The sequence below is a fragment of the Cherax quadricarinatus genome, chromosome 38, assembly GCF_038502225.1.
Source record: "Cherax quadricarinatus isolate ZL_2023a chromosome 38, ASM3850222v1, whole genome shotgun sequence".
Lineage (NCBI taxonomy): Eukaryota > Metazoa > Arthropoda > Malacostraca > Decapoda > Parastacidae > Cherax > Cherax quadricarinatus.
This window is the reverse complement of record NC_091329.1, coordinates 21,795,950-21,814,167: the sequence shown is the minus strand read 5'-3', so window position 1 is coordinate 21,814,167 and position 18,218 is coordinate 21,795,950. Positions and strand designations below refer to the sequence as shown.

The 18,218-nt window shown below is 39.4% G+C and overlaps 1 protein-coding gene across 1 annotated transcript in view; it reads right to left on the bottom strand.

Moving 5' to 3' along the window:
- The window catches only part of LOC128693048 (core histone macro-H2A.1), a 119,321-nt gene that overhangs the window by 65,396 nt on the left and 35,707 nt on the right, over nt 1–18,218 (bottom strand). Inside the window, exons 5-6 of the mRNA XM_070092160.1 lie at nt 3,233–3,345; nt 2,699–2,879 (exon numbers count right to left, since the gene is read on the bottom strand). Of these exons, the coding sequence (XP_069948261.1) occupies nt 2,699–2,879; nt 3,233–3,345 (294 nt within the window). The remainder of the gene's footprint in view (nt 1–2,698; nt 2,880–3,232; nt 3,346–18,218) is intronic.

Here is an 18,218-nt window from a genome sequence, read left to right as displayed (position 1 = left end):
GAAGTGCTAGCCACTGAAGAGCAGCAAGAACTTCATCTGGAGCAGCAACAGACCACAGCTCAGGAACTTGCTTCAGAGGAAGAGGGAGTGAAGGAGGTGCCTTCTTCAGAGATTAAGGAGATCTGTGCAGTGTGGACTAGGGTGCAAGCTTTTGCTGAGAAATATCACCCTCACCAAGCTGAAACAAGCTACATCTGCAACAGGTTCAGTGACAGAACCTTGTCCCACTTCATGGAAATCTTAAAGAGACGCCAGAAACAGAGCACTCTGGACAGATATTGTGTGAGATAGGGGTCCAGTGACTCTCAAGCTGGACTTAGTGGCAATAAAAGACAAAGAAGGGAAGTAACTCCAGATGGAGCTTTAATACTTGAAGTCCTTATGGAGGGGGATTCCCCTTCCAAACGATAAACTCTCCTCCCTCTCTCCTTCTCCCTATCTTCCATAAGCCAACAACAGTCTTCAATCAAGGCATGTAATTCCGATTTAATTGTTCATGTTGGAGTGTGAGCAGGGTAATATTTAGTGAAGGGATTCAGGGAAACCGGTTATTTTCATATAGTCGGACTTGAGTCCTGGAAATGGGAAGTACAATGCCTGCACTTTAAAGGAGGGGTTTGGGATATTGGCAGTTTGGAGGGATATGTTGTGTATCTTTATACGTGGTATAAACCTTGGTAATAAATACCGACAAGTTGGTTTAGAAAGACACGTAAGCAAACACTATAACATATTTATTAGAAAACGTTTCGGTCCTGGGACCTTGATCACTTCTAACATACAGAGGTAGGAAGACATTATATATAGGCGGAGAGTGAGGTGTGACGCACGTGACCTGAGGAATGTCATAAGAACATAAGAATGGAGGAACACTGTAGAAGGCCTACTGGCCCATGCGAGGCAGGTCCTTATCATAGGCAGAGGTTGTTTTTGATAAGGACCTGCCTCGCATGGGCCAGTAGGCCTTCTACAGTGTTCCTCCATTCTTATGTTCTTATGACATTCCTCAGGTCACGTGCGTCACACCTCACTCTCCGCCTATTATGTCTTCCTACCTCTGTATGTTAGAAGTGATCAAGGTCCCAGGACCGAAACGTTTTCTAATAAATATGTTATAGTGTTTGCTTACGTGTCTTTCTAAACCATCTTTATACGTATATGCTTCTAAACTGTTGTATTCTGAGCACCTCTGCAAAAGCAGTGATAATGTGTGAGTGTGGTGAAAGTGTTGAATGATGATGAAAGTATTTTCTTTTTGGGGATTTTCTTTCTTTTTTGGGTCACCCTGCCTCGGTGGGAGACGGCCGACTTGTTGAAAAAAAGAAAGAAAAAAAATATATATATATACACAATATATAAAAATATTTCTTCAGAGATGTCTTAAACAATCCCAGAGGAAGTCCACAAAGTATTAACAAGGTTTCAGTATACTAAACATTACCACTTATTTTTTTTTTATTTTAATCCTTTCACTGTCTCAGACTTATATTACTGATGTTAGAGTCACTCATGTAGAACTACATTTAAGCACAATGCACTCAGATGTTCTGTGACTGGTAAATTTTGGCCAGGACCTGAGAGAATGGGTATGTGTGGTGAGTGTGCACTACATAAAAAAAAAAAAACCTTGTGGAGTACATGATGGGAAAATGAAACCTCTGATTTTGTTTGGTTTAAAATAGCAAACTGAAAGGGTTTTCTAGGGTACTTTTTGTTTGTTTATTGGCTGCTTCTTTGTATCAACTGATATAATGGAAGATATACTAGTTAAGTAGAGATGATCTGGGTTAATTTCAGGACCAGAAATTGCTAGAAATAGGGCTCAAAGAAGTGGAAATATTAGAACTTTGGTGAAGTTTCCAGAGGAAGGATAAGTTTCCCTACAACACAATGTCTGGTTTATAGGTTTTACTAAGTCTATTTCAATTTTGGGGACAGCAAAAACTATGATTAATTATTCTTAGTTATATGAGAAATAGGTTAAAACTTTGATTTTTTGTGTGTGATGACCAATTCAAAATGGATGGTAAGTGTAATATAGGAGAGGCCTTGGGATGTGATTAATGAACAGACTATAGGTAGCTTTAGTGGCTAGAATGCATACAATGTTTATTTTGGACTCATTTAAAACTGGTGTGTGTTAATTTTTTTGTAAAATTGGGCAAATTAGTGACTTCTGGGCAATTTATATGGTAGTTCTGATAGTTGAATGGCACTTTCTTGCACTCAATAAAATGGAAGGCATTCTAGTGAAATATCAAGTAATGGTCAATCTGCTCAATGCCTTAAAATAGGACTCACAGAAAGCAAAATCTCTGATGTGTGAATTGCGTCCAGACTGGTATCTTTGTGCCTGCATTAATACCATAAGTTTTCCATCAGATTTCGCATCTTTTGTGTCACTGCCCTCGGAAAAAGATACTCTGTCACTTCAATTTTTTTTTTTTTTTACAAATTCCTACACTGTCAGCACCTAATTTTGGGGGTCGTAACAGTGAAAGGGTTAGCACTAGTACAAATTTTTGTTATATCCCACAAAGTACATTTCTACTGACCCACTTCAATACTAGCATCCTAGATTGAAGAAAATGGAAAAGTATTATAGGAAAAGAAGGTTCAGGATATAACAATTAAGTTGATAACTGTCACAATATCCAATAAGAAATGGCTAAGTACAAAAATTGATCTAACCACACACCATCACAGGATGGCAAAGCTCCATTGCAATTGGCCAGATCTCGGACTTCTTGTATAAGTTCCTTCCCTCCCGCTTTACTTAAGGCTAGTCCCACCTCTCCCAGGAAGTCCAAGTTGGAGTTGGTGGGATGGACAACAGCATCTGCTGTTACTGTTGATATGTCTGACTGAACCACCGTCAACTGTAAATATGGCACTCTTCAAGTATTACACCAAATAAATTGTTAAATGTACAAATATACATATGTAGTGTATGATATTAAATAACTTTTTTCAAGATTATTGTATATATCAGATACTCAATGATCTATTTGAATATTACTGCTAGTATCATGTACTGAAAGATTTACCACTTATATATTTCAAGATTACTGTATACAATATCATGTACTGTATTACTATACTGCATCTATTGAAAGATCTATTGGAAGATGACTAGAAACTCCATCTACAGTGAGAGAGAGGGAGAAAAAGCCTGTAAAAATATTTCAAACAATGCAACCACATGGATAAGCCATAGTAGTAATACTCGTACCTTTTGTCCAAGGAAGAGTTTCTTTTCTGAGAGTATGGTAAAGGTCCCGGACGGCGGTTGAACAGGGCTCATGTCTTTTCCCTTGGCTCTTAGCTTCAGTGGTGAGGCTGAACCTAGCACAATGCAAATTAAGAAAGATGGTTAATATATATATATATAGATATATACAACTGATCTCAAAAGTTTATATTTGGCTTTACAGAGCACATGCAAGTGAAAATAATGCACATCAGTTTACATATCCCTTAGATTATATACACAAGGCAAGTCTTAAAAAGACACAAAATGAAAATCAATTATACAAGAGAGATAATATAAAGCACCTAGGTAATAGGTTGTAGACAGTAACCGCCCAGGGAGGTACTACCGTCCTGCCAAGTGAGTGTAAAACGAAAGCCTGTAATTGTTTTACATGATGGTAGGATTGCTGGTGTTCTTTTTTCTGTCTCATAAACATGCAAGATTTCAGGTATGTCTTGCTACTTCTACTTACACTTAGGTCACACTACACATACATGCAAAAGCATATATATACTACACACACCTCTCTGGGTTTTCTGCTATTTTCTTTCTAGTTCTTGTTCTTGTTTATTTCCTCTTATCTCCATGGAGAAGTTAAGCAGAATTCTTCCTCCGTAAGCCATGCATGTTGTAAGAGGCAACTAAAATGCCAGGAGCAAGGGGCTAGTAACCCCTTCTCCTGTATAAATTACTAAATTTAAAAAGAGAAACTTTTGTGTTTCTTTTTTGGGCCACCCTGCCTCGGTGGAATATGGTCGGTTTGTTGAAAGAAAAAATATAAAGTAATAGTGTATACTGGAGAGCTCTGCTTATACAACAGGTTAGAGTCTGGGCTACTGCTGTAAAGTGAAACATAGCATTTTTTCACTATGAAATGCATATAAAAGCCTGATAACATGTTTACACTATCATATATTTATTAAGTGACTAATAGAGCCAGGCCTAAAAAATGCATATACAATACACACATTACTTACCTTAAAATATTTTCATCCTTATCTTACAGTGAGTGGTGAATATATTTATTGAATAAATGAAGAATGGGCATCAGTAAAAATTGCTGAATTAGCAAAATGCTGTAAAGTGGGGCCCACTTGTAAAGACTAAAATGTAGCATACTGGAGCATAATCAACACTGCTCGTTTAGAACTAAATTAAATGACAGCTGGAACATAAGGGAAAATATGTACTGTAAATTTTTAAAAAATCTGAGGGGTTATAAGCTTAATTAGCAGTGGTCTCCCTTCAAATCTGTAGGGAATACATTTCAAGAGGTCTCAGCAAATTTGGAAACCAAGAGTACCCCTAAATTTTGTATGCTTAAATTATTTTTTTCCTTTGCATCACAAAAAATTAATGTGAATTTCAATTTTTCCATTTGCATCATAAAAAGTTTTGAAATTCACATTACTGAATTTCAAAACTTATGTGTGGGACACTTGTAATAAAGAATCAGATAACTTGCAGAATACATGAATTTAGATCTCACAAATTGCAGGATTATTATTCAATATATGTATACAGTAGGGCCCCACTTATACGGCGGGTTAGGTTCCAGGCTATTGCCGGAAAGCAGACATCGTCGGAAGGCAGAACACCATTTTTTTTCCATTTATAAATGCATACAAATGTCAGACAACAAGTTTACACTAAATTATATTAAGTTAATATTAGAACTAGGCATTAAAGACACAGTAAAAAGTAAAATACACACACACAGTACATTCATTACTTACCCTAACGTATTTGTAATCTTAATGTAGGGTGAGAGGTGAGTAGTACTTACTTGTAGGAAGTTGGGTGTAGCTAGCCCAGGTGTTGGTAGCCCTGGCTTCCCATCTCATACTTAATATACGATATTTAAAACAGCCCAGAGAGTTAAAATACACATACAGTACACTCATTATTTACCTTAAAATATGTGTAGTCTTAATGTAGGAAGAGAGGTGAGTAGTATTTATTTGTAGGAAGTCAGTGTAGGTAGCCGGTAGGTGTAGCCCGCCTGGGCTACACCTACCCGTCACCTACACTGTGGCCCAAAGCCATATTATTAGCATCGACATACCTTGTTCACTGAATTTAATCATTTTGAACAACTACCTTTAGATGCCATCATAAACGAAGAGAGAAGTAATGAATAATTCATGCCAAAAATTGTAAACCAAAGTGGAGTGGGGGAGTGGCTCGCCCAAACGCAGATTCATACACATTTTCTCTGATGGCTGAGCAGAGAAAACGTAATGTTATCCCTCCGCCCAGCTACCACACAGGTCCAAAAGTATTATTATCAGAACACACAAAATATGCAATAAATGCCAGACAACAAGTTTACACTAGCTTATATTAAGTTAGCAATAGAAATAGGCATTAAAAAACACAATAAAAAGTAAGATACACACAGAGTACACTTATTACTTACCTTAAAATATTAATATTGTGTGAGAGGTGAGTAGCAGGGTGTTTACTGAATAAAATCAGATGGTACACCATCATCTGATTCTTCAACTTTTATTCATTTTGAAGACTTGTGTGAAGCTCTTGAAAGAGTGTGTGTTGCTGTTGATGTTGAAGACTGTTCAAGGCTAGCTGTTGATGTTAAAGGCTGTTCAAGACCACATGTTGATGCTGAAGGTTGTTCAAGACTAGCTGTTGATGTTGAAGGTTGTTCAAGGCTAACTGTTGATGTTGAAGGTTTGCATGATACTTCAGTAAAGTAGGAAAGCAATGAACTTTGCCTCAGGGATTTTTTTTTCCTTTCCCTTAAAATTTCTTTATAGCATGTAACATCATGGGAAAGGGATGCATTCACTTTTGAACTTCATTCAAAATTTGGATAATTTTTCTCAAAAATTATCATTGCTATTTCTATATAGTTAATAGCTTCTTCCAAATCCTGGGTTTTCATTTCTTTAATGGCAACAGGACTATCATCAGGATGGATCCCCTCTTCATGAAACTTCTTTCTTTGCTCTTCAATGAGAAGAAGATCTTCATCTGTTAGAGGCTCATCATGAGAAAGAAGCAATTCTTTCACATCCTCAGGCTCCACTTCCAATTCTAAGTCCCTTGCCATATCCACAACATTTACAGTCACTTCATCCACTCGATTCTCAAAGCCTTCAAAATCGTCCATAAGTTCAGGAATTAGATTTTTCCAAACACCTTTGAGTGTAGTTTCTTTAACTTCATTCCATGCATCTCTAATATTTTTAATACCATCCAAAATAGTGAAACCTTTCCAAAAGGTTTTTAATTTATTTTGTTTAGGTCCTGGCATTTTTTCATTCTCTAGGAAATTTACAGCCTTAATGAAAGATCTCCTTAGGTAATAAGATTTAAAGGCTGCAATTACACCTTGGTCTATTGGCTGCAGTAATGAAGTTGTGTTTGCAGGTATAAAAGCAACATTTATCTCCTTGTACATACCATTTAGAGCTGTAGGGTGGGCAGGGGCATTGTCTAAAACAAGTAAAACATTAAAAGGAATTTTCTTTTCCTTGCAGTAAGCCTCAACTGTAGGCTTAAAATAGTCAGTGAACCAATTTATGAAAAGATCGGCAGTCATCCAAGCTCTTGAATTGGATTTATAATAAACAGGGAGGCTGCCTTTTGCATAGCTCTTTAGGGCCCTAGGATTCTCTGAGTGATAAATCATCATAGGTTTTAACTTGCAATCACCAGCTGCATTAGCTCCTAGCAAGAGTGTTAACCTGTCTTTTGCAGCTTTGAAGCCAGGCATCGACTTCTCTTCTTTAGCAATAAATGTCCTAGATGGCATCTTCTTCCAAAATAATGCAGTTTCATCCACATTAAAAATCTGTTGCTTGGTATATCCGTCACATTCTATTATCTCGGCTAGCTCATGTGGATAATTTTCTGCAGCTAAATTGTCGGCGCTTGCAGCTTCACCCTGCACTCTGATGTTGTGAAGTTGACCTCTTTCCTTAAACCTATTAAACCAGCCTCTGCTAGCTGTGAATTTATCTTCAGCAGCTTCCTCACCTCTCTCAGCCTTCACTGAATTGAAGAGACTTAGGGCCTTGGACTGGATAACGGCTCGGCTTAAAGGCACATTGTGACTAGTCTGATCGTAAATCCACACCATTAAAAGTTTTTCCATGTCAGCAATAAGGTTATCACGTTTTCTTATAACTTTAGTGTAGCACTTTTAATTTCCCGCAACACTTTCACCTTATTGTTCACAACTGTACTAACTGTTTGATGAGCCAAACCAAGCTTACATGCTATCTCAGTCATAGACATACCATGTTCACTCAGTTTAATCATTTCTAACTTGGCACTTAAAGCAAGAGGCTTACGACTCCTCTTTTTATCACACCTAAGCTTAGATGCCATTGTCAATGAGAGCCAACTAGTTAACGAAAGAGTAAATGAGAGAACGAGGTACAGAGTTCAGACAATGTAAGAACACAAACTGAACAGGTAGTGGGCGATCACTTGGTCAGGCGAAATAAATGCGTATTAATATGTGTCTATTTTAGTTCATTCATGTACGTTTGTAAGAGTTTGTAAAACTTTTACCTCACAATATTTTTTTATTATAATAATAATTACCTCACAATACAAATACAGTGGACCCCCGCTTTACGATCAGCTCCCAATGCAACCAATTATGTAAGTGTATTTATGTAAGTGCGTTTGTACGTGTATGTTTGGGGGTCTGAAATGGACTAATCTAATTCACAATATTCCTTATGGGAACAAATTCGTTCAGTACTGGCACCTGAACATACTTCTGGAATGAAATAATATCATAAACCGGGGGTCCACTGTACTCTTACATTGTGTACAAGTTGTACAAGTTAGTACAGAATAAACAAACAGCAACATTCCCATTCTCATGCAACACATAATTTTTAGAGTGAATGATATTATTATTATTATTGTCATAATAAAAAAGAAGTGCTGAACCCACAAGGGTCGTGAATTTCTATATATAGAGTGAAGGCATACGAAAGGAATATTTTTCTAGTTATCCCCCAGTTTGACTAGAGAAAACGTAATTCTTCCGACACTATACACAGCCGCTTTGTAAACAAATCTCATATTTACGTCAATTTTTATTCTGTGAGTGTATGTATCATGTTTATATGCTATGTAACGTGTTTCTTATATAATTTTGAAGAAAATATCATAGATGGACTACTGAAAATGTCTATATTAATGTAAAATAACACATTTATTGTGCCCAAGAGTGATTATTATTATTATGTAGTGTTACTGTGGCGTCATGAGTAGAGAGCTTCTTAGTGATTTTAATGTGTACCTGCACACCAGCACAGTGTGTAAGTATATTTAGGTACAGGTACACATAAGTATAATTATCAGAATACATATATAATACGCAATAACTTTAAAACACTTGAAATTTTGTAAAGTTTCCAGACATAATAGATGTAGTCATGGAGAATGTAAACAAACCAGGTGGGGCGCGCCGTATTTGAAAGACCACTTGCCGTATAGTAAATTTTGGTCATAATTCGACATCGCCGTATTAACGGAACGCCATAAGGCGAAACGCCGTAAAGCGGGGCCCTACTGTACATAATTTTTAAACACCAGAAAAGCATGGGTAATAGCCATGTTCTAAGATGTTCTAAGACAACATCAGAAAAGCTATATACTATCTACAGCTTAGAAATAAACAATTACAGCACTGCTTCAGGGATGTGATTAGTTTGACAATGACACCAGAGAAAGAGTTAGTGAGGAAATGTCCTCAGTTTTCTAGAGAAGATACTTTCCAGGCCCATGCTAGGTATACTATGCTCAGTTATTTCATTTTTGTTTACACGCTGGCCGATTCCCACCAAGGCAGGGCGACCCGGAAAAGAAATACTTTCACCATCATTCATACTATCACTGTCTTGCCAGAGGCGTGCAAATCTGACAGTTTAGATATCCTTCTCAACAGCAAATATCCCAAACCCACTCCTTTAGTGCAGGCGCTTTACTTTCCACCTCCAGGACTGAAGTCCAAGAACTGGCTTTCCCGAATCCTTTCAAAAAATATTACTTTGCTTAAGCTCCAACAGCTCGTCTCCACTCACTCCTTTCAAATACACACACATGCCTGCTGTACTGTATGTCCAAGCCCCTTGCACATAAAACCTCCTCTACCCACTCCCTCCATTCTTTCCTAGGATGATCCTTACCCAAACTTCACTCCACTACAGATTTATACACCCTCCAAGTTATCCTATTTTGCTCCACCCTCTCTAATTGACCAAACCACTTCAACAACCCCTCCTCAGCCCTCTGTATAATACTTTTATTAATTCCACACCTCCTCTTAATCTCCACACTATGAATTCTCAGCAAAATATTTACACCACACATTGCCCTCAGACACAACAACTCCACTGCCTCCAGCCTCCTCCTCACTGCAACACTCACAACCCATGCTTCACAAGGTGGATTTTCATTAACCTTTGCAAATCACTCCAATCACAAATGGTGAATGTGTATCACACATGCAGAAATACCAACAGAAATAGGACATGTAATAATAGTAAATTCACATAAAGCAAACTTGATAAAGCAAGGAAACCTGTACAGTGGACCCTCGTTTTTCGTAATTAATCCATTCCAGAAAGTGTGACTATTTCCGAAATTGATGATTTTCGAAACCATTTTCCCCATAAGAAATAATGTAATGTAATGTAAGGTAGTAGGTTGGTAGACAGCAGCCACCCAGGGAGGTACTACCATTCTGCCAAGTGAGTGTAAAGCGAAAGCCTGTAATTGTTTTACATGAGGGTAGGATTGCTGGTGTTTTTTTTGTGTGTCTCATAAATATGCAAGATTACAGGTATGTCTTGCTACTTCTACTTACACTTAGGTCACACTAAACATACATGTACATGTTTATTTATACACACTCATCTGAGTTTTCTTTGATTTTATCTTAGTCCTTGTTCTAATTACTTTTCCTTTTATATCCATGGGGAAGTGGAATAAGAATCTTTCCTCCGTAAGCCATACGTGTTGTAAAAGGCAACTAAAATGCCGGGAACAATGGGCTAGTAACCCCTTTTCCTGTAAAAATTACTAAAAAGAATAAGAAGAAAATTGTCAAAGTGGGAAGTTTGAATGTGTGTGGATGTTGTGCGAATGATAAGAAAGAGATGATTGTGGATGTTATGAATGAGAAGAAGCTGGATATCCTGGCTTTAAGTGAAACAAAGCTGAAGGGGGTGGGTGAGTTTCAGTGGAGAGGAATAAATGGGATTAGGTCAGTGGTTTCTAATAGAGTTAGAGCTAAAGAAGGAGTAGCAATAATGTTGAAGGATAAGCTATGGCAGGAAAAGAGGGACTATAAATGTATTAATTCAAGGATTATGTGGAGTAAAATAAAGGTTGGATGTGAGAAGTGGGTTATAGTAAGCGTTTATGCACCTGGGGAAGAGAGAAGTATAGAGGAGAGAGAGAGATTTTGGGAAATGTTGAGTAATTGCATGGGAAGTTTTGAACCAAGTGTGAGAGTACTTGTGGTTGGGGATTTTAATGCTCAAGTGGGAAAAATGTTGTGGAGGTAGTAGTAGGTAAATTTGGGGTACCAGTGGTAAATGAAAATGGGGAGCCTTTAATTGAGCTATGTGTAGAAAGAGGTTTGGTAATAAGTAATACATATTTTATGAAAAAGAGGATAAATAAATATACAAGGTATGATGTAGCATGCAATGAAAGTAGTTTGTTAGATTATGTATTGGTGGATAAAAGGTTGATGGGCAGGCTCCAGGATGTACAGGTTTATAGAGGGGCAACTGATATATCGGATCATTATTTAGTTGTAGCTACAGTTAGATTAAGAGGTAGATGGGATAAGAGGAAAATGGCAACAACAAATAAGAGGGAGGTGAAAGTGTATAAACTAAGGGAGGAGGAAGTTCGGGTGAAATATAAGCAACTATTGGCAGAAAGGTGGGCTGGTGCAGATATGGGTAGTGAGGGGGGTTGAAGAGGGTTGGAATAGTTTTAAAAATGCAGTATTAGAATGTGGGGCAGAAGTTTGTGGTTATAGGAGGGTGGGTGCAGGAGGAAAGAGGAGTGATTGGTGGAATGATGAAGTAAAGGGTGTGATAAAAGAGAAAAAGGTAGCTTATGAGAGGTATTTACAAAGCATAAGTTTTATAAGAAGAGTAGAGCACAGTGGACCCCCGGTTCGCGAAGCCATCGGTATCCGATAAATCCGGTATCCGAAGCATTATATCGCAAAAAATTTGCCTCGGTTCCCGTTACAAAACCCAGTATGCGATACGATTCGTACGAGACGTGTCCAGTGTTTACAAGCCAGCCAGTGTGCGCGCATCTAAGGATACATTCGGTACATTCCATATTATTCATATTATCACTGTTTTTGGTGCTTGTTTCTGCAAAATAAGTCACCATGGGCCCCAAGAAAGCTTCTAGTGCCAACCCATCGAGACCAAGGGTGCTAATGACTATTGAAATTAAGGAAATGTGTGCAAAGTGGCTTGAATTGCAAACCTTTTATGATGAAAATCACCCTGACACAGCTACTGCAAGCCGTGTTGGCAACCTGTACACTGACTATGTTGTGAACCACTTTAGGAAAGTCATAAAGGAACGAGAGGTACAGGCCTCTATGGACAGATATGTTGTGCGACAGAAGTCCAGTGACTCTCAAGCTGGTCCTAGTGGCATTAAAAGAAGGGATGTAACCCCGGAAAAGGACTTGCTACCAAAAGTCCTAATGGAGGGGGATTCCCCTTCTAAACATTAAAAACTTCGACACTCTCCCCTCCTCCCATCCCATCAATCATCACCAGATCTTCATTAAAGGTAAGTGTCAATTATTCTATTGTGATTATTCTACTGTTATTATTATTATTATTGTAATTATTATATTGCATTAAACTTAATATATCATGTGGTAAAAGTTTTTTTTTTTCATACTTTTGGGTGTCTTGCACGGATTAATTTAATTTCCATTATTTCTTATGTGGAAAATTGATTCTCTTTCCGATAATTTTGGTTAACGATGAGCTCTCAGGAACGGATTAATATCGTGAACCGGGGGTCCACTGTATATGGAGAGTAAAAGAAAGGTGAAGAGAGTGGTGAGAGAGTGCAAAAGGAGAGCGGATGATAGAGTGGGAGAGGTACTATCAAGGAATTTTAATGAAAACAAGAAAAAATTTTGGAGTTAAACAAGTTAAGAAAGCCTAGGGAACAAATGAATTTATCAGTTAAAAACAGAGAAGGGGAGTAGTAGATGGGGAGATGGAGGTTTTGGGTAGATGGCGAGAATATTTTGAGGAACTTTTAAATGTCGACGAAGAAAGGGAGGCGGTAATTTCATGCACTGGCCAGGGAGGTATATCATCTTTTAGGAGTGAAGAAGAGCAGGATGTGAGTGTGGGGGAGGTGCGTGAGGCATTACTTAGAATGAAAGGGGGTAAAGCAGCTGGAACTGACGGGATCATGACAGAAATGTTAAAAGCAGGGGGGGACATAGTGTTGGAGTGGTTGGTATTTTTGTTTAATAAATGTATGAAAGAGGGGAAGGTACCTAGGGATTGGCAGAGAGTGTGTATAGTCCCTTCATATAAAGGGAAGGGGGACAAAAGAGATTGTAAAAATTATAGAGGAATAATTTAACCCTTTGACTGTTTCAGGCCCCTCTCTGAAACTGTCATTCTATGTCGCCAAATATTCGAAAAAAAAAAAAATTATTTTTTCTTATGAAAATGTTAGGAATATTTTTAGTAGTGTTTTAAGCCTAAAAAAAATTTTTTGCCATCAGTACTTACCGAGATATAGAGCCGCAAAGTTTGCAGAAAGTGACGTGCGTACGGCAACAGCGGCGACTGCCGCCCACCCGGTATTCTTTTATTTACTCTAATTCAAAGGTTTCTTGCATTTTTCAATATTTTTCTGTTCCAGGTAACTTATGTGGCCTGTGAGACCAATGTAAGGTGCATTGTTCAAATATACACTCATTGTTTACAACACAATAACAGAACAAACTTTATCACTATTAGTTTGTGTATACACTTTGTTTACACAAACAAACAATACAAAACAATGTTTATTACTATTGTTCCATAATATATATACATATGTACAGTCACTAAACACGTTCCTAGAACTGCTGCAGCTTGTGGAACTCTTTGAAACATGGGTATATGCAGAGGGGCACTTCACACTCCTCACACATAAAACGAGTGTCTCTGCGTGTTTGTGGGCGTTTTGTGGTATGCATACATACATAACACCTCTTCTGAGCATTTTTCTTGGCAGTAGTAGGAGGCAGTTGTATGGGGTAGTGATCACCAGGCCTCAAACGAGATGACGTCTGTGGGCGCTGGTCTATTGCAGGAGTTGCTCCTTGGTACTTTGCAATTATTTGTCTGATTACTGACAGGCAAAATTCACCATATTTTGGTGTTTTGTTGGTCTTCAACTTGTATATGTTATAAGCATTTAGCATAGAGATATCAACAAGATGGAAAAAAAGTTTTATATACCACTTATAACTCTTGCGTACACAGTCTGCAAACCCAATCTGCATGTCACATTTGTCCACTAAGCGCATATTGAGGTTGTAGTCCATGACAGCTGCAGGCTTTAGAATGGGTTCATTGGTCTCTCTGTTGTCCCTGCCACTGGGTACCATTTCGTTTCTGTGAACTGATGTCAACAATGTGACATCACGTTTGTCATGCCACCGAAATGCCATGATGTCATTGGCAGCAAAGGCTTGCACCTCACCTCTGCGAGTGCCAGCGTTGAACCTTGGCATATGTTTACGATTACCACGCACTGTGCCACACACGTCTGTCAAGTTCACTCGCAAGAAATCACTGAGTAAGGGGCTTGTGTACCAGTTATCAGTAAATAACATATGCCCCTTACCAAGATATGGTTCCATCATTGTTCGAACCACATCACCAGAGATACCCAATAACTTCATGGTATCTCTCAAAGTATTACTGCCAGTGTACACAATGATATCCAAAACTAGACCACTTCTGCAATCACACAGTACAAATAGCTTTATACCAAAGCGTTTCCTCTTGCTTGGTATATATTGCTTGAATGAGAGTCTTCCTTTGAATAAAATCAAGGACTCATCAATAACAAGCTTCCTGAAGGGATAAAAATACATGCAGCACTTTTGTTTCAGGTACATAAACACATTTCTGATCTTATATAACCTGTCGCTTCTGTCAGGCCTGGTTTTGTCTGAAAAGTGTAACATACGTAACAGTATCAGGAAACGATTGACACCTATAATGTCACTAAAACCTGGAGTTGAAATCAGGCGTTCTGTTGCCCAGTATGTGGTGACAGTGTGCTTATACACATGTGGCATAAGCATTATTGTGGCAAAAAACAGGTACATCTCTGCCACAGTTGTCTCCTTCCACTTGTGTAGCCGTGATTTTGGTGAGAGAATTGTATTTGCCATGGTGTAATCACAGTATGTGTTTGTTTCCCTGACAATGATGTCCATCAGGGGTTCATCGAAGAATAACTCAAAGCAGTCCAGTTCACTGGCATTGTTCCCAAGTGGACAAGATGGCTTTATTCCACTTTGTGTTTCATCAAAGTCATGGGGACTGGGAACAAACTCGTCACCGTCCTGCCAATCCCAGATGCGGTCTGCTGGTGGGGTCTGGATATTGTACCGTGGTTGTGGTTGTGCAGGTTGTGGTTGTGCAGGTTGTGGTGGTGCAGGTTGTGGGAGTGTGGGGTAGGGTGAGGCTGGTTGTTGTGCTGAGTCAGCAGCGTGGGTAGTAGCGTGGCCCGCTGATGGTGCCACATGGGCCGTGCCACCCTCACTATCACCACCACTGCCTCCTCCCTCACTGTCACCATTCATACCCATCGTTACAATATCGTCATCTTCACTATCAGGTCGTGGTGTAGGGCCACGGGATGTGCTCCCAGAGTTTCTCCTTCCCCTTGGAACAACATATGAAACACTACCAGACCGCATGCTACGTCGTACATACTGCCGCTTCACTGGGGAATATTCACTCTCACTGTCACTAGAACTGCTTTCAATGACCTTGAAATCACTATCACTATCACTGCTATCATCTGGGTGTTGTACACGACCAAATAGTTTCCTCTTTCGTCCTGGTACAGGCGAACGTGAACGTGAACAAGCCGGCACAGCACCAGAGGTGGAAGGTTGTGGGTCATCTGGGTTTTCATCACTAATTACGTTATCCTGGGCACTTTTTCCGGTAACACTCACTTCAAAACCCTGGAATTCACTGTCACTGACATTTTCATCGCTGTTAGAGCTATCACTTGGGAACAAAAGACCTCCAATCCGCCGAGGAGTGAGGAACTTCTTACCGAGAGGCATGGTGAAAATGGACTAACAACATGGCGTTCCCACAATGCACCGCTGGGTCCCAGATTTTTTTCACAGGGTGCACACCGACCACTGAGACCCATTCTCTCTCGTGTAGGCCTACCAGGCCTTTGGCGCTTGATTTGAAGCCGCTAGAATTTGTGCGTATAAATACGTCAGAAACATTGGCTCGTAAGACGTATTTATACGTCGGAAACAGTCAAAGGGTTAATGCTTATGGGAGATTCTAAAGAAAAATTGCAAAGGTTAGTGGATGAATTTGGGAATGTGTGTAAAGGTAGAAAGTTGAAAGTGAACGTAGGAAAGAGTAAGGTGATGAGAGTATCAAATGATTTAGATAAAGAAAAATTGGATATCAAATTGGGGAGGAGGAGTATGGAAGAAGTGAATGTTTTCAGATAGTTGGGAGCTGACGTGTCAGCGGATGGATTTATGAAGGATGAGGTTAATCATAGAATTGATGAAGGAAAAAAGGCGAGTGGTGCATTGAGGTATATGTGGAGGCAAAAAATGTTATCTATGGAGGCAAAGAAGGGAATGTATGGAAGTATAGTAGTACCAACACTCTTATATGGGTGTGAAGCTTGGGTTGTAAATGCTGCAGCAAGGAGGTTGGAGGCAGTGGAGATGTCCTGTCTAAGAGCAATGTGTGGTGTAAATATTATGCAGAAAATTCGGAGTGTGGAAATTAGGAGAAGGTGTGGAGTATTAGTCAGACGGCTGAAGAGGGTTTGTTGAGGTGGTTTGGTCATTTAGAGAGAATGGATCAAAGTAGAATGACATGGAGAGCATATAAATCTGTAGGGGAAGGAAGGTGGGGTAGGGGTCATCCTCGAAAAGGTTGGAGGGAGGGGGTAAAGGAGGTGTTGTGGGCGAGGGGTTTGGACTTCCAGCAAGCGTGCGTGAGCGTGTTAGATAGGAGTGAATGGAGACATGGTATTTGGGACCTGACGATCTGTTGGAGTGTGAGCGGGGTAATATTTAGTGAAGGGATTCAGGGAAACTGGTTATTTTATATAACTGGACTTGAGTCCTGGAAATGGGAAGTACAATGCCTGCACTCTAAAGGAGGGGTTTGGGATATTGGCAGTTTGGAGAGATATATTGTGTATTTTTATACGTATATACTTCTAAACTGTTGCATTCTGTGCACCTTTGCAAAAACAGTGATTATGTGTGAGTGAGGTGAAAGTGTTGAATGATGATGAAAGTATTTTCTTTTTGGGGATTTTCTTTCTCTTTGGGTCACCCTGCCTCGGTGGGAGACGGCCGACTTGTTGAAAAAAAAAAAATTATCCGTTCCAGACACCCAGAAGTATTAAAACAAAAAAATTTTTTTTACATGAAATATAGATGTAGTACATACACAATACAATGGGACATGATGAATGAAACATTAACAGCATAACACTTACCTTTATTGGCAATTCTTTCTGGTGTATGGAAGACTGGAGGAGGAGAGAGATTGAATTACTGTTTGGAAGGGGAGTCCCCTTCCATCAACACCTCAGGTACCAAGTCCTTTCCAAGGGTCACTTCTCTTCTCTGTTTCTTAATGCCACTAGGACCAGCTTGAGTCACGGAGCTGTCTTGCAAAAAAAAAGTGTCCAGTGAGCTCTGTTTCTGGCATCTCTTAAAAACTTCCCTAAAATGGGCCAAGACTGTCACTGTACATATTGCCGACATGGCTTCTTCTTCCATCTCTCTTCCTCCTCCTCTGCAGCAATATTCTGAGCTGTGGTCTGTTGCTGCTCCAGCTGAAGCTCTTGCAACTCCTCAGTGGTTAGCTCTTCGTTGTGGTCCTCCACCAACTCTTCCACGTCTTCCAAACTCACATCCAACCCCATGGAACTCCCCAATGCCACAACAGATTCCACAACTGCCATAGGCTCGTCAGGGTCAGCCCCAAACTGTTCAAAATTCCTCTTGTGGACACAATCTGGCCACAATTTTCTTCAAGCAGAGTTCAAAGTGCTGGTAGTCACTCCCTCCCAAGTCTTACCTATAAGGCTTATGCAATGGAGGATAATGAAGTGATCTTTCCAAAACTCTCTTAGGGTCAAGTGAGTGTCTGAGGTCACATTAAAGCACCTTTGAAACATTACTTTGGTGTAGTTTTTTAAAGTTTGAAATGATCTGCTGGTCCATGGGCTGGAGGAGAGTGGCGGCATTAGGGGGCAAGAACTTTACTATGATGAACCCATATTCCTCCAGAATTAGGTCATCCAAGTTTGGAGGATGAGCAGGTGCATTGTCCATTAGCAGGAGGCACTTCAGATCAAATTTATTTTCCAGGAGGTAATTCTTCACACTGGGGCCAAACACTTCCTTGAACCACTCGATGAAAATTTCCCTCGTGACCCATGTCTTATTATTAGCTTTTCAAAACATACACAATTTACTCTTCATAACATTGTTTTTCTTGAATGCTCTGGGGTTTTCAGAATGGTACACTAGTAATGGCTTCACTTTGAAATCCCCACTAGCATTACTACAAAACATGAGTGTCAGCCTGTCTTTCATAGGCTTGTGTCCTGGCAGTCCCTTTTCCTCCTGAGTAATGTAGGTCCTCTTTGGCATTTTCTTCCA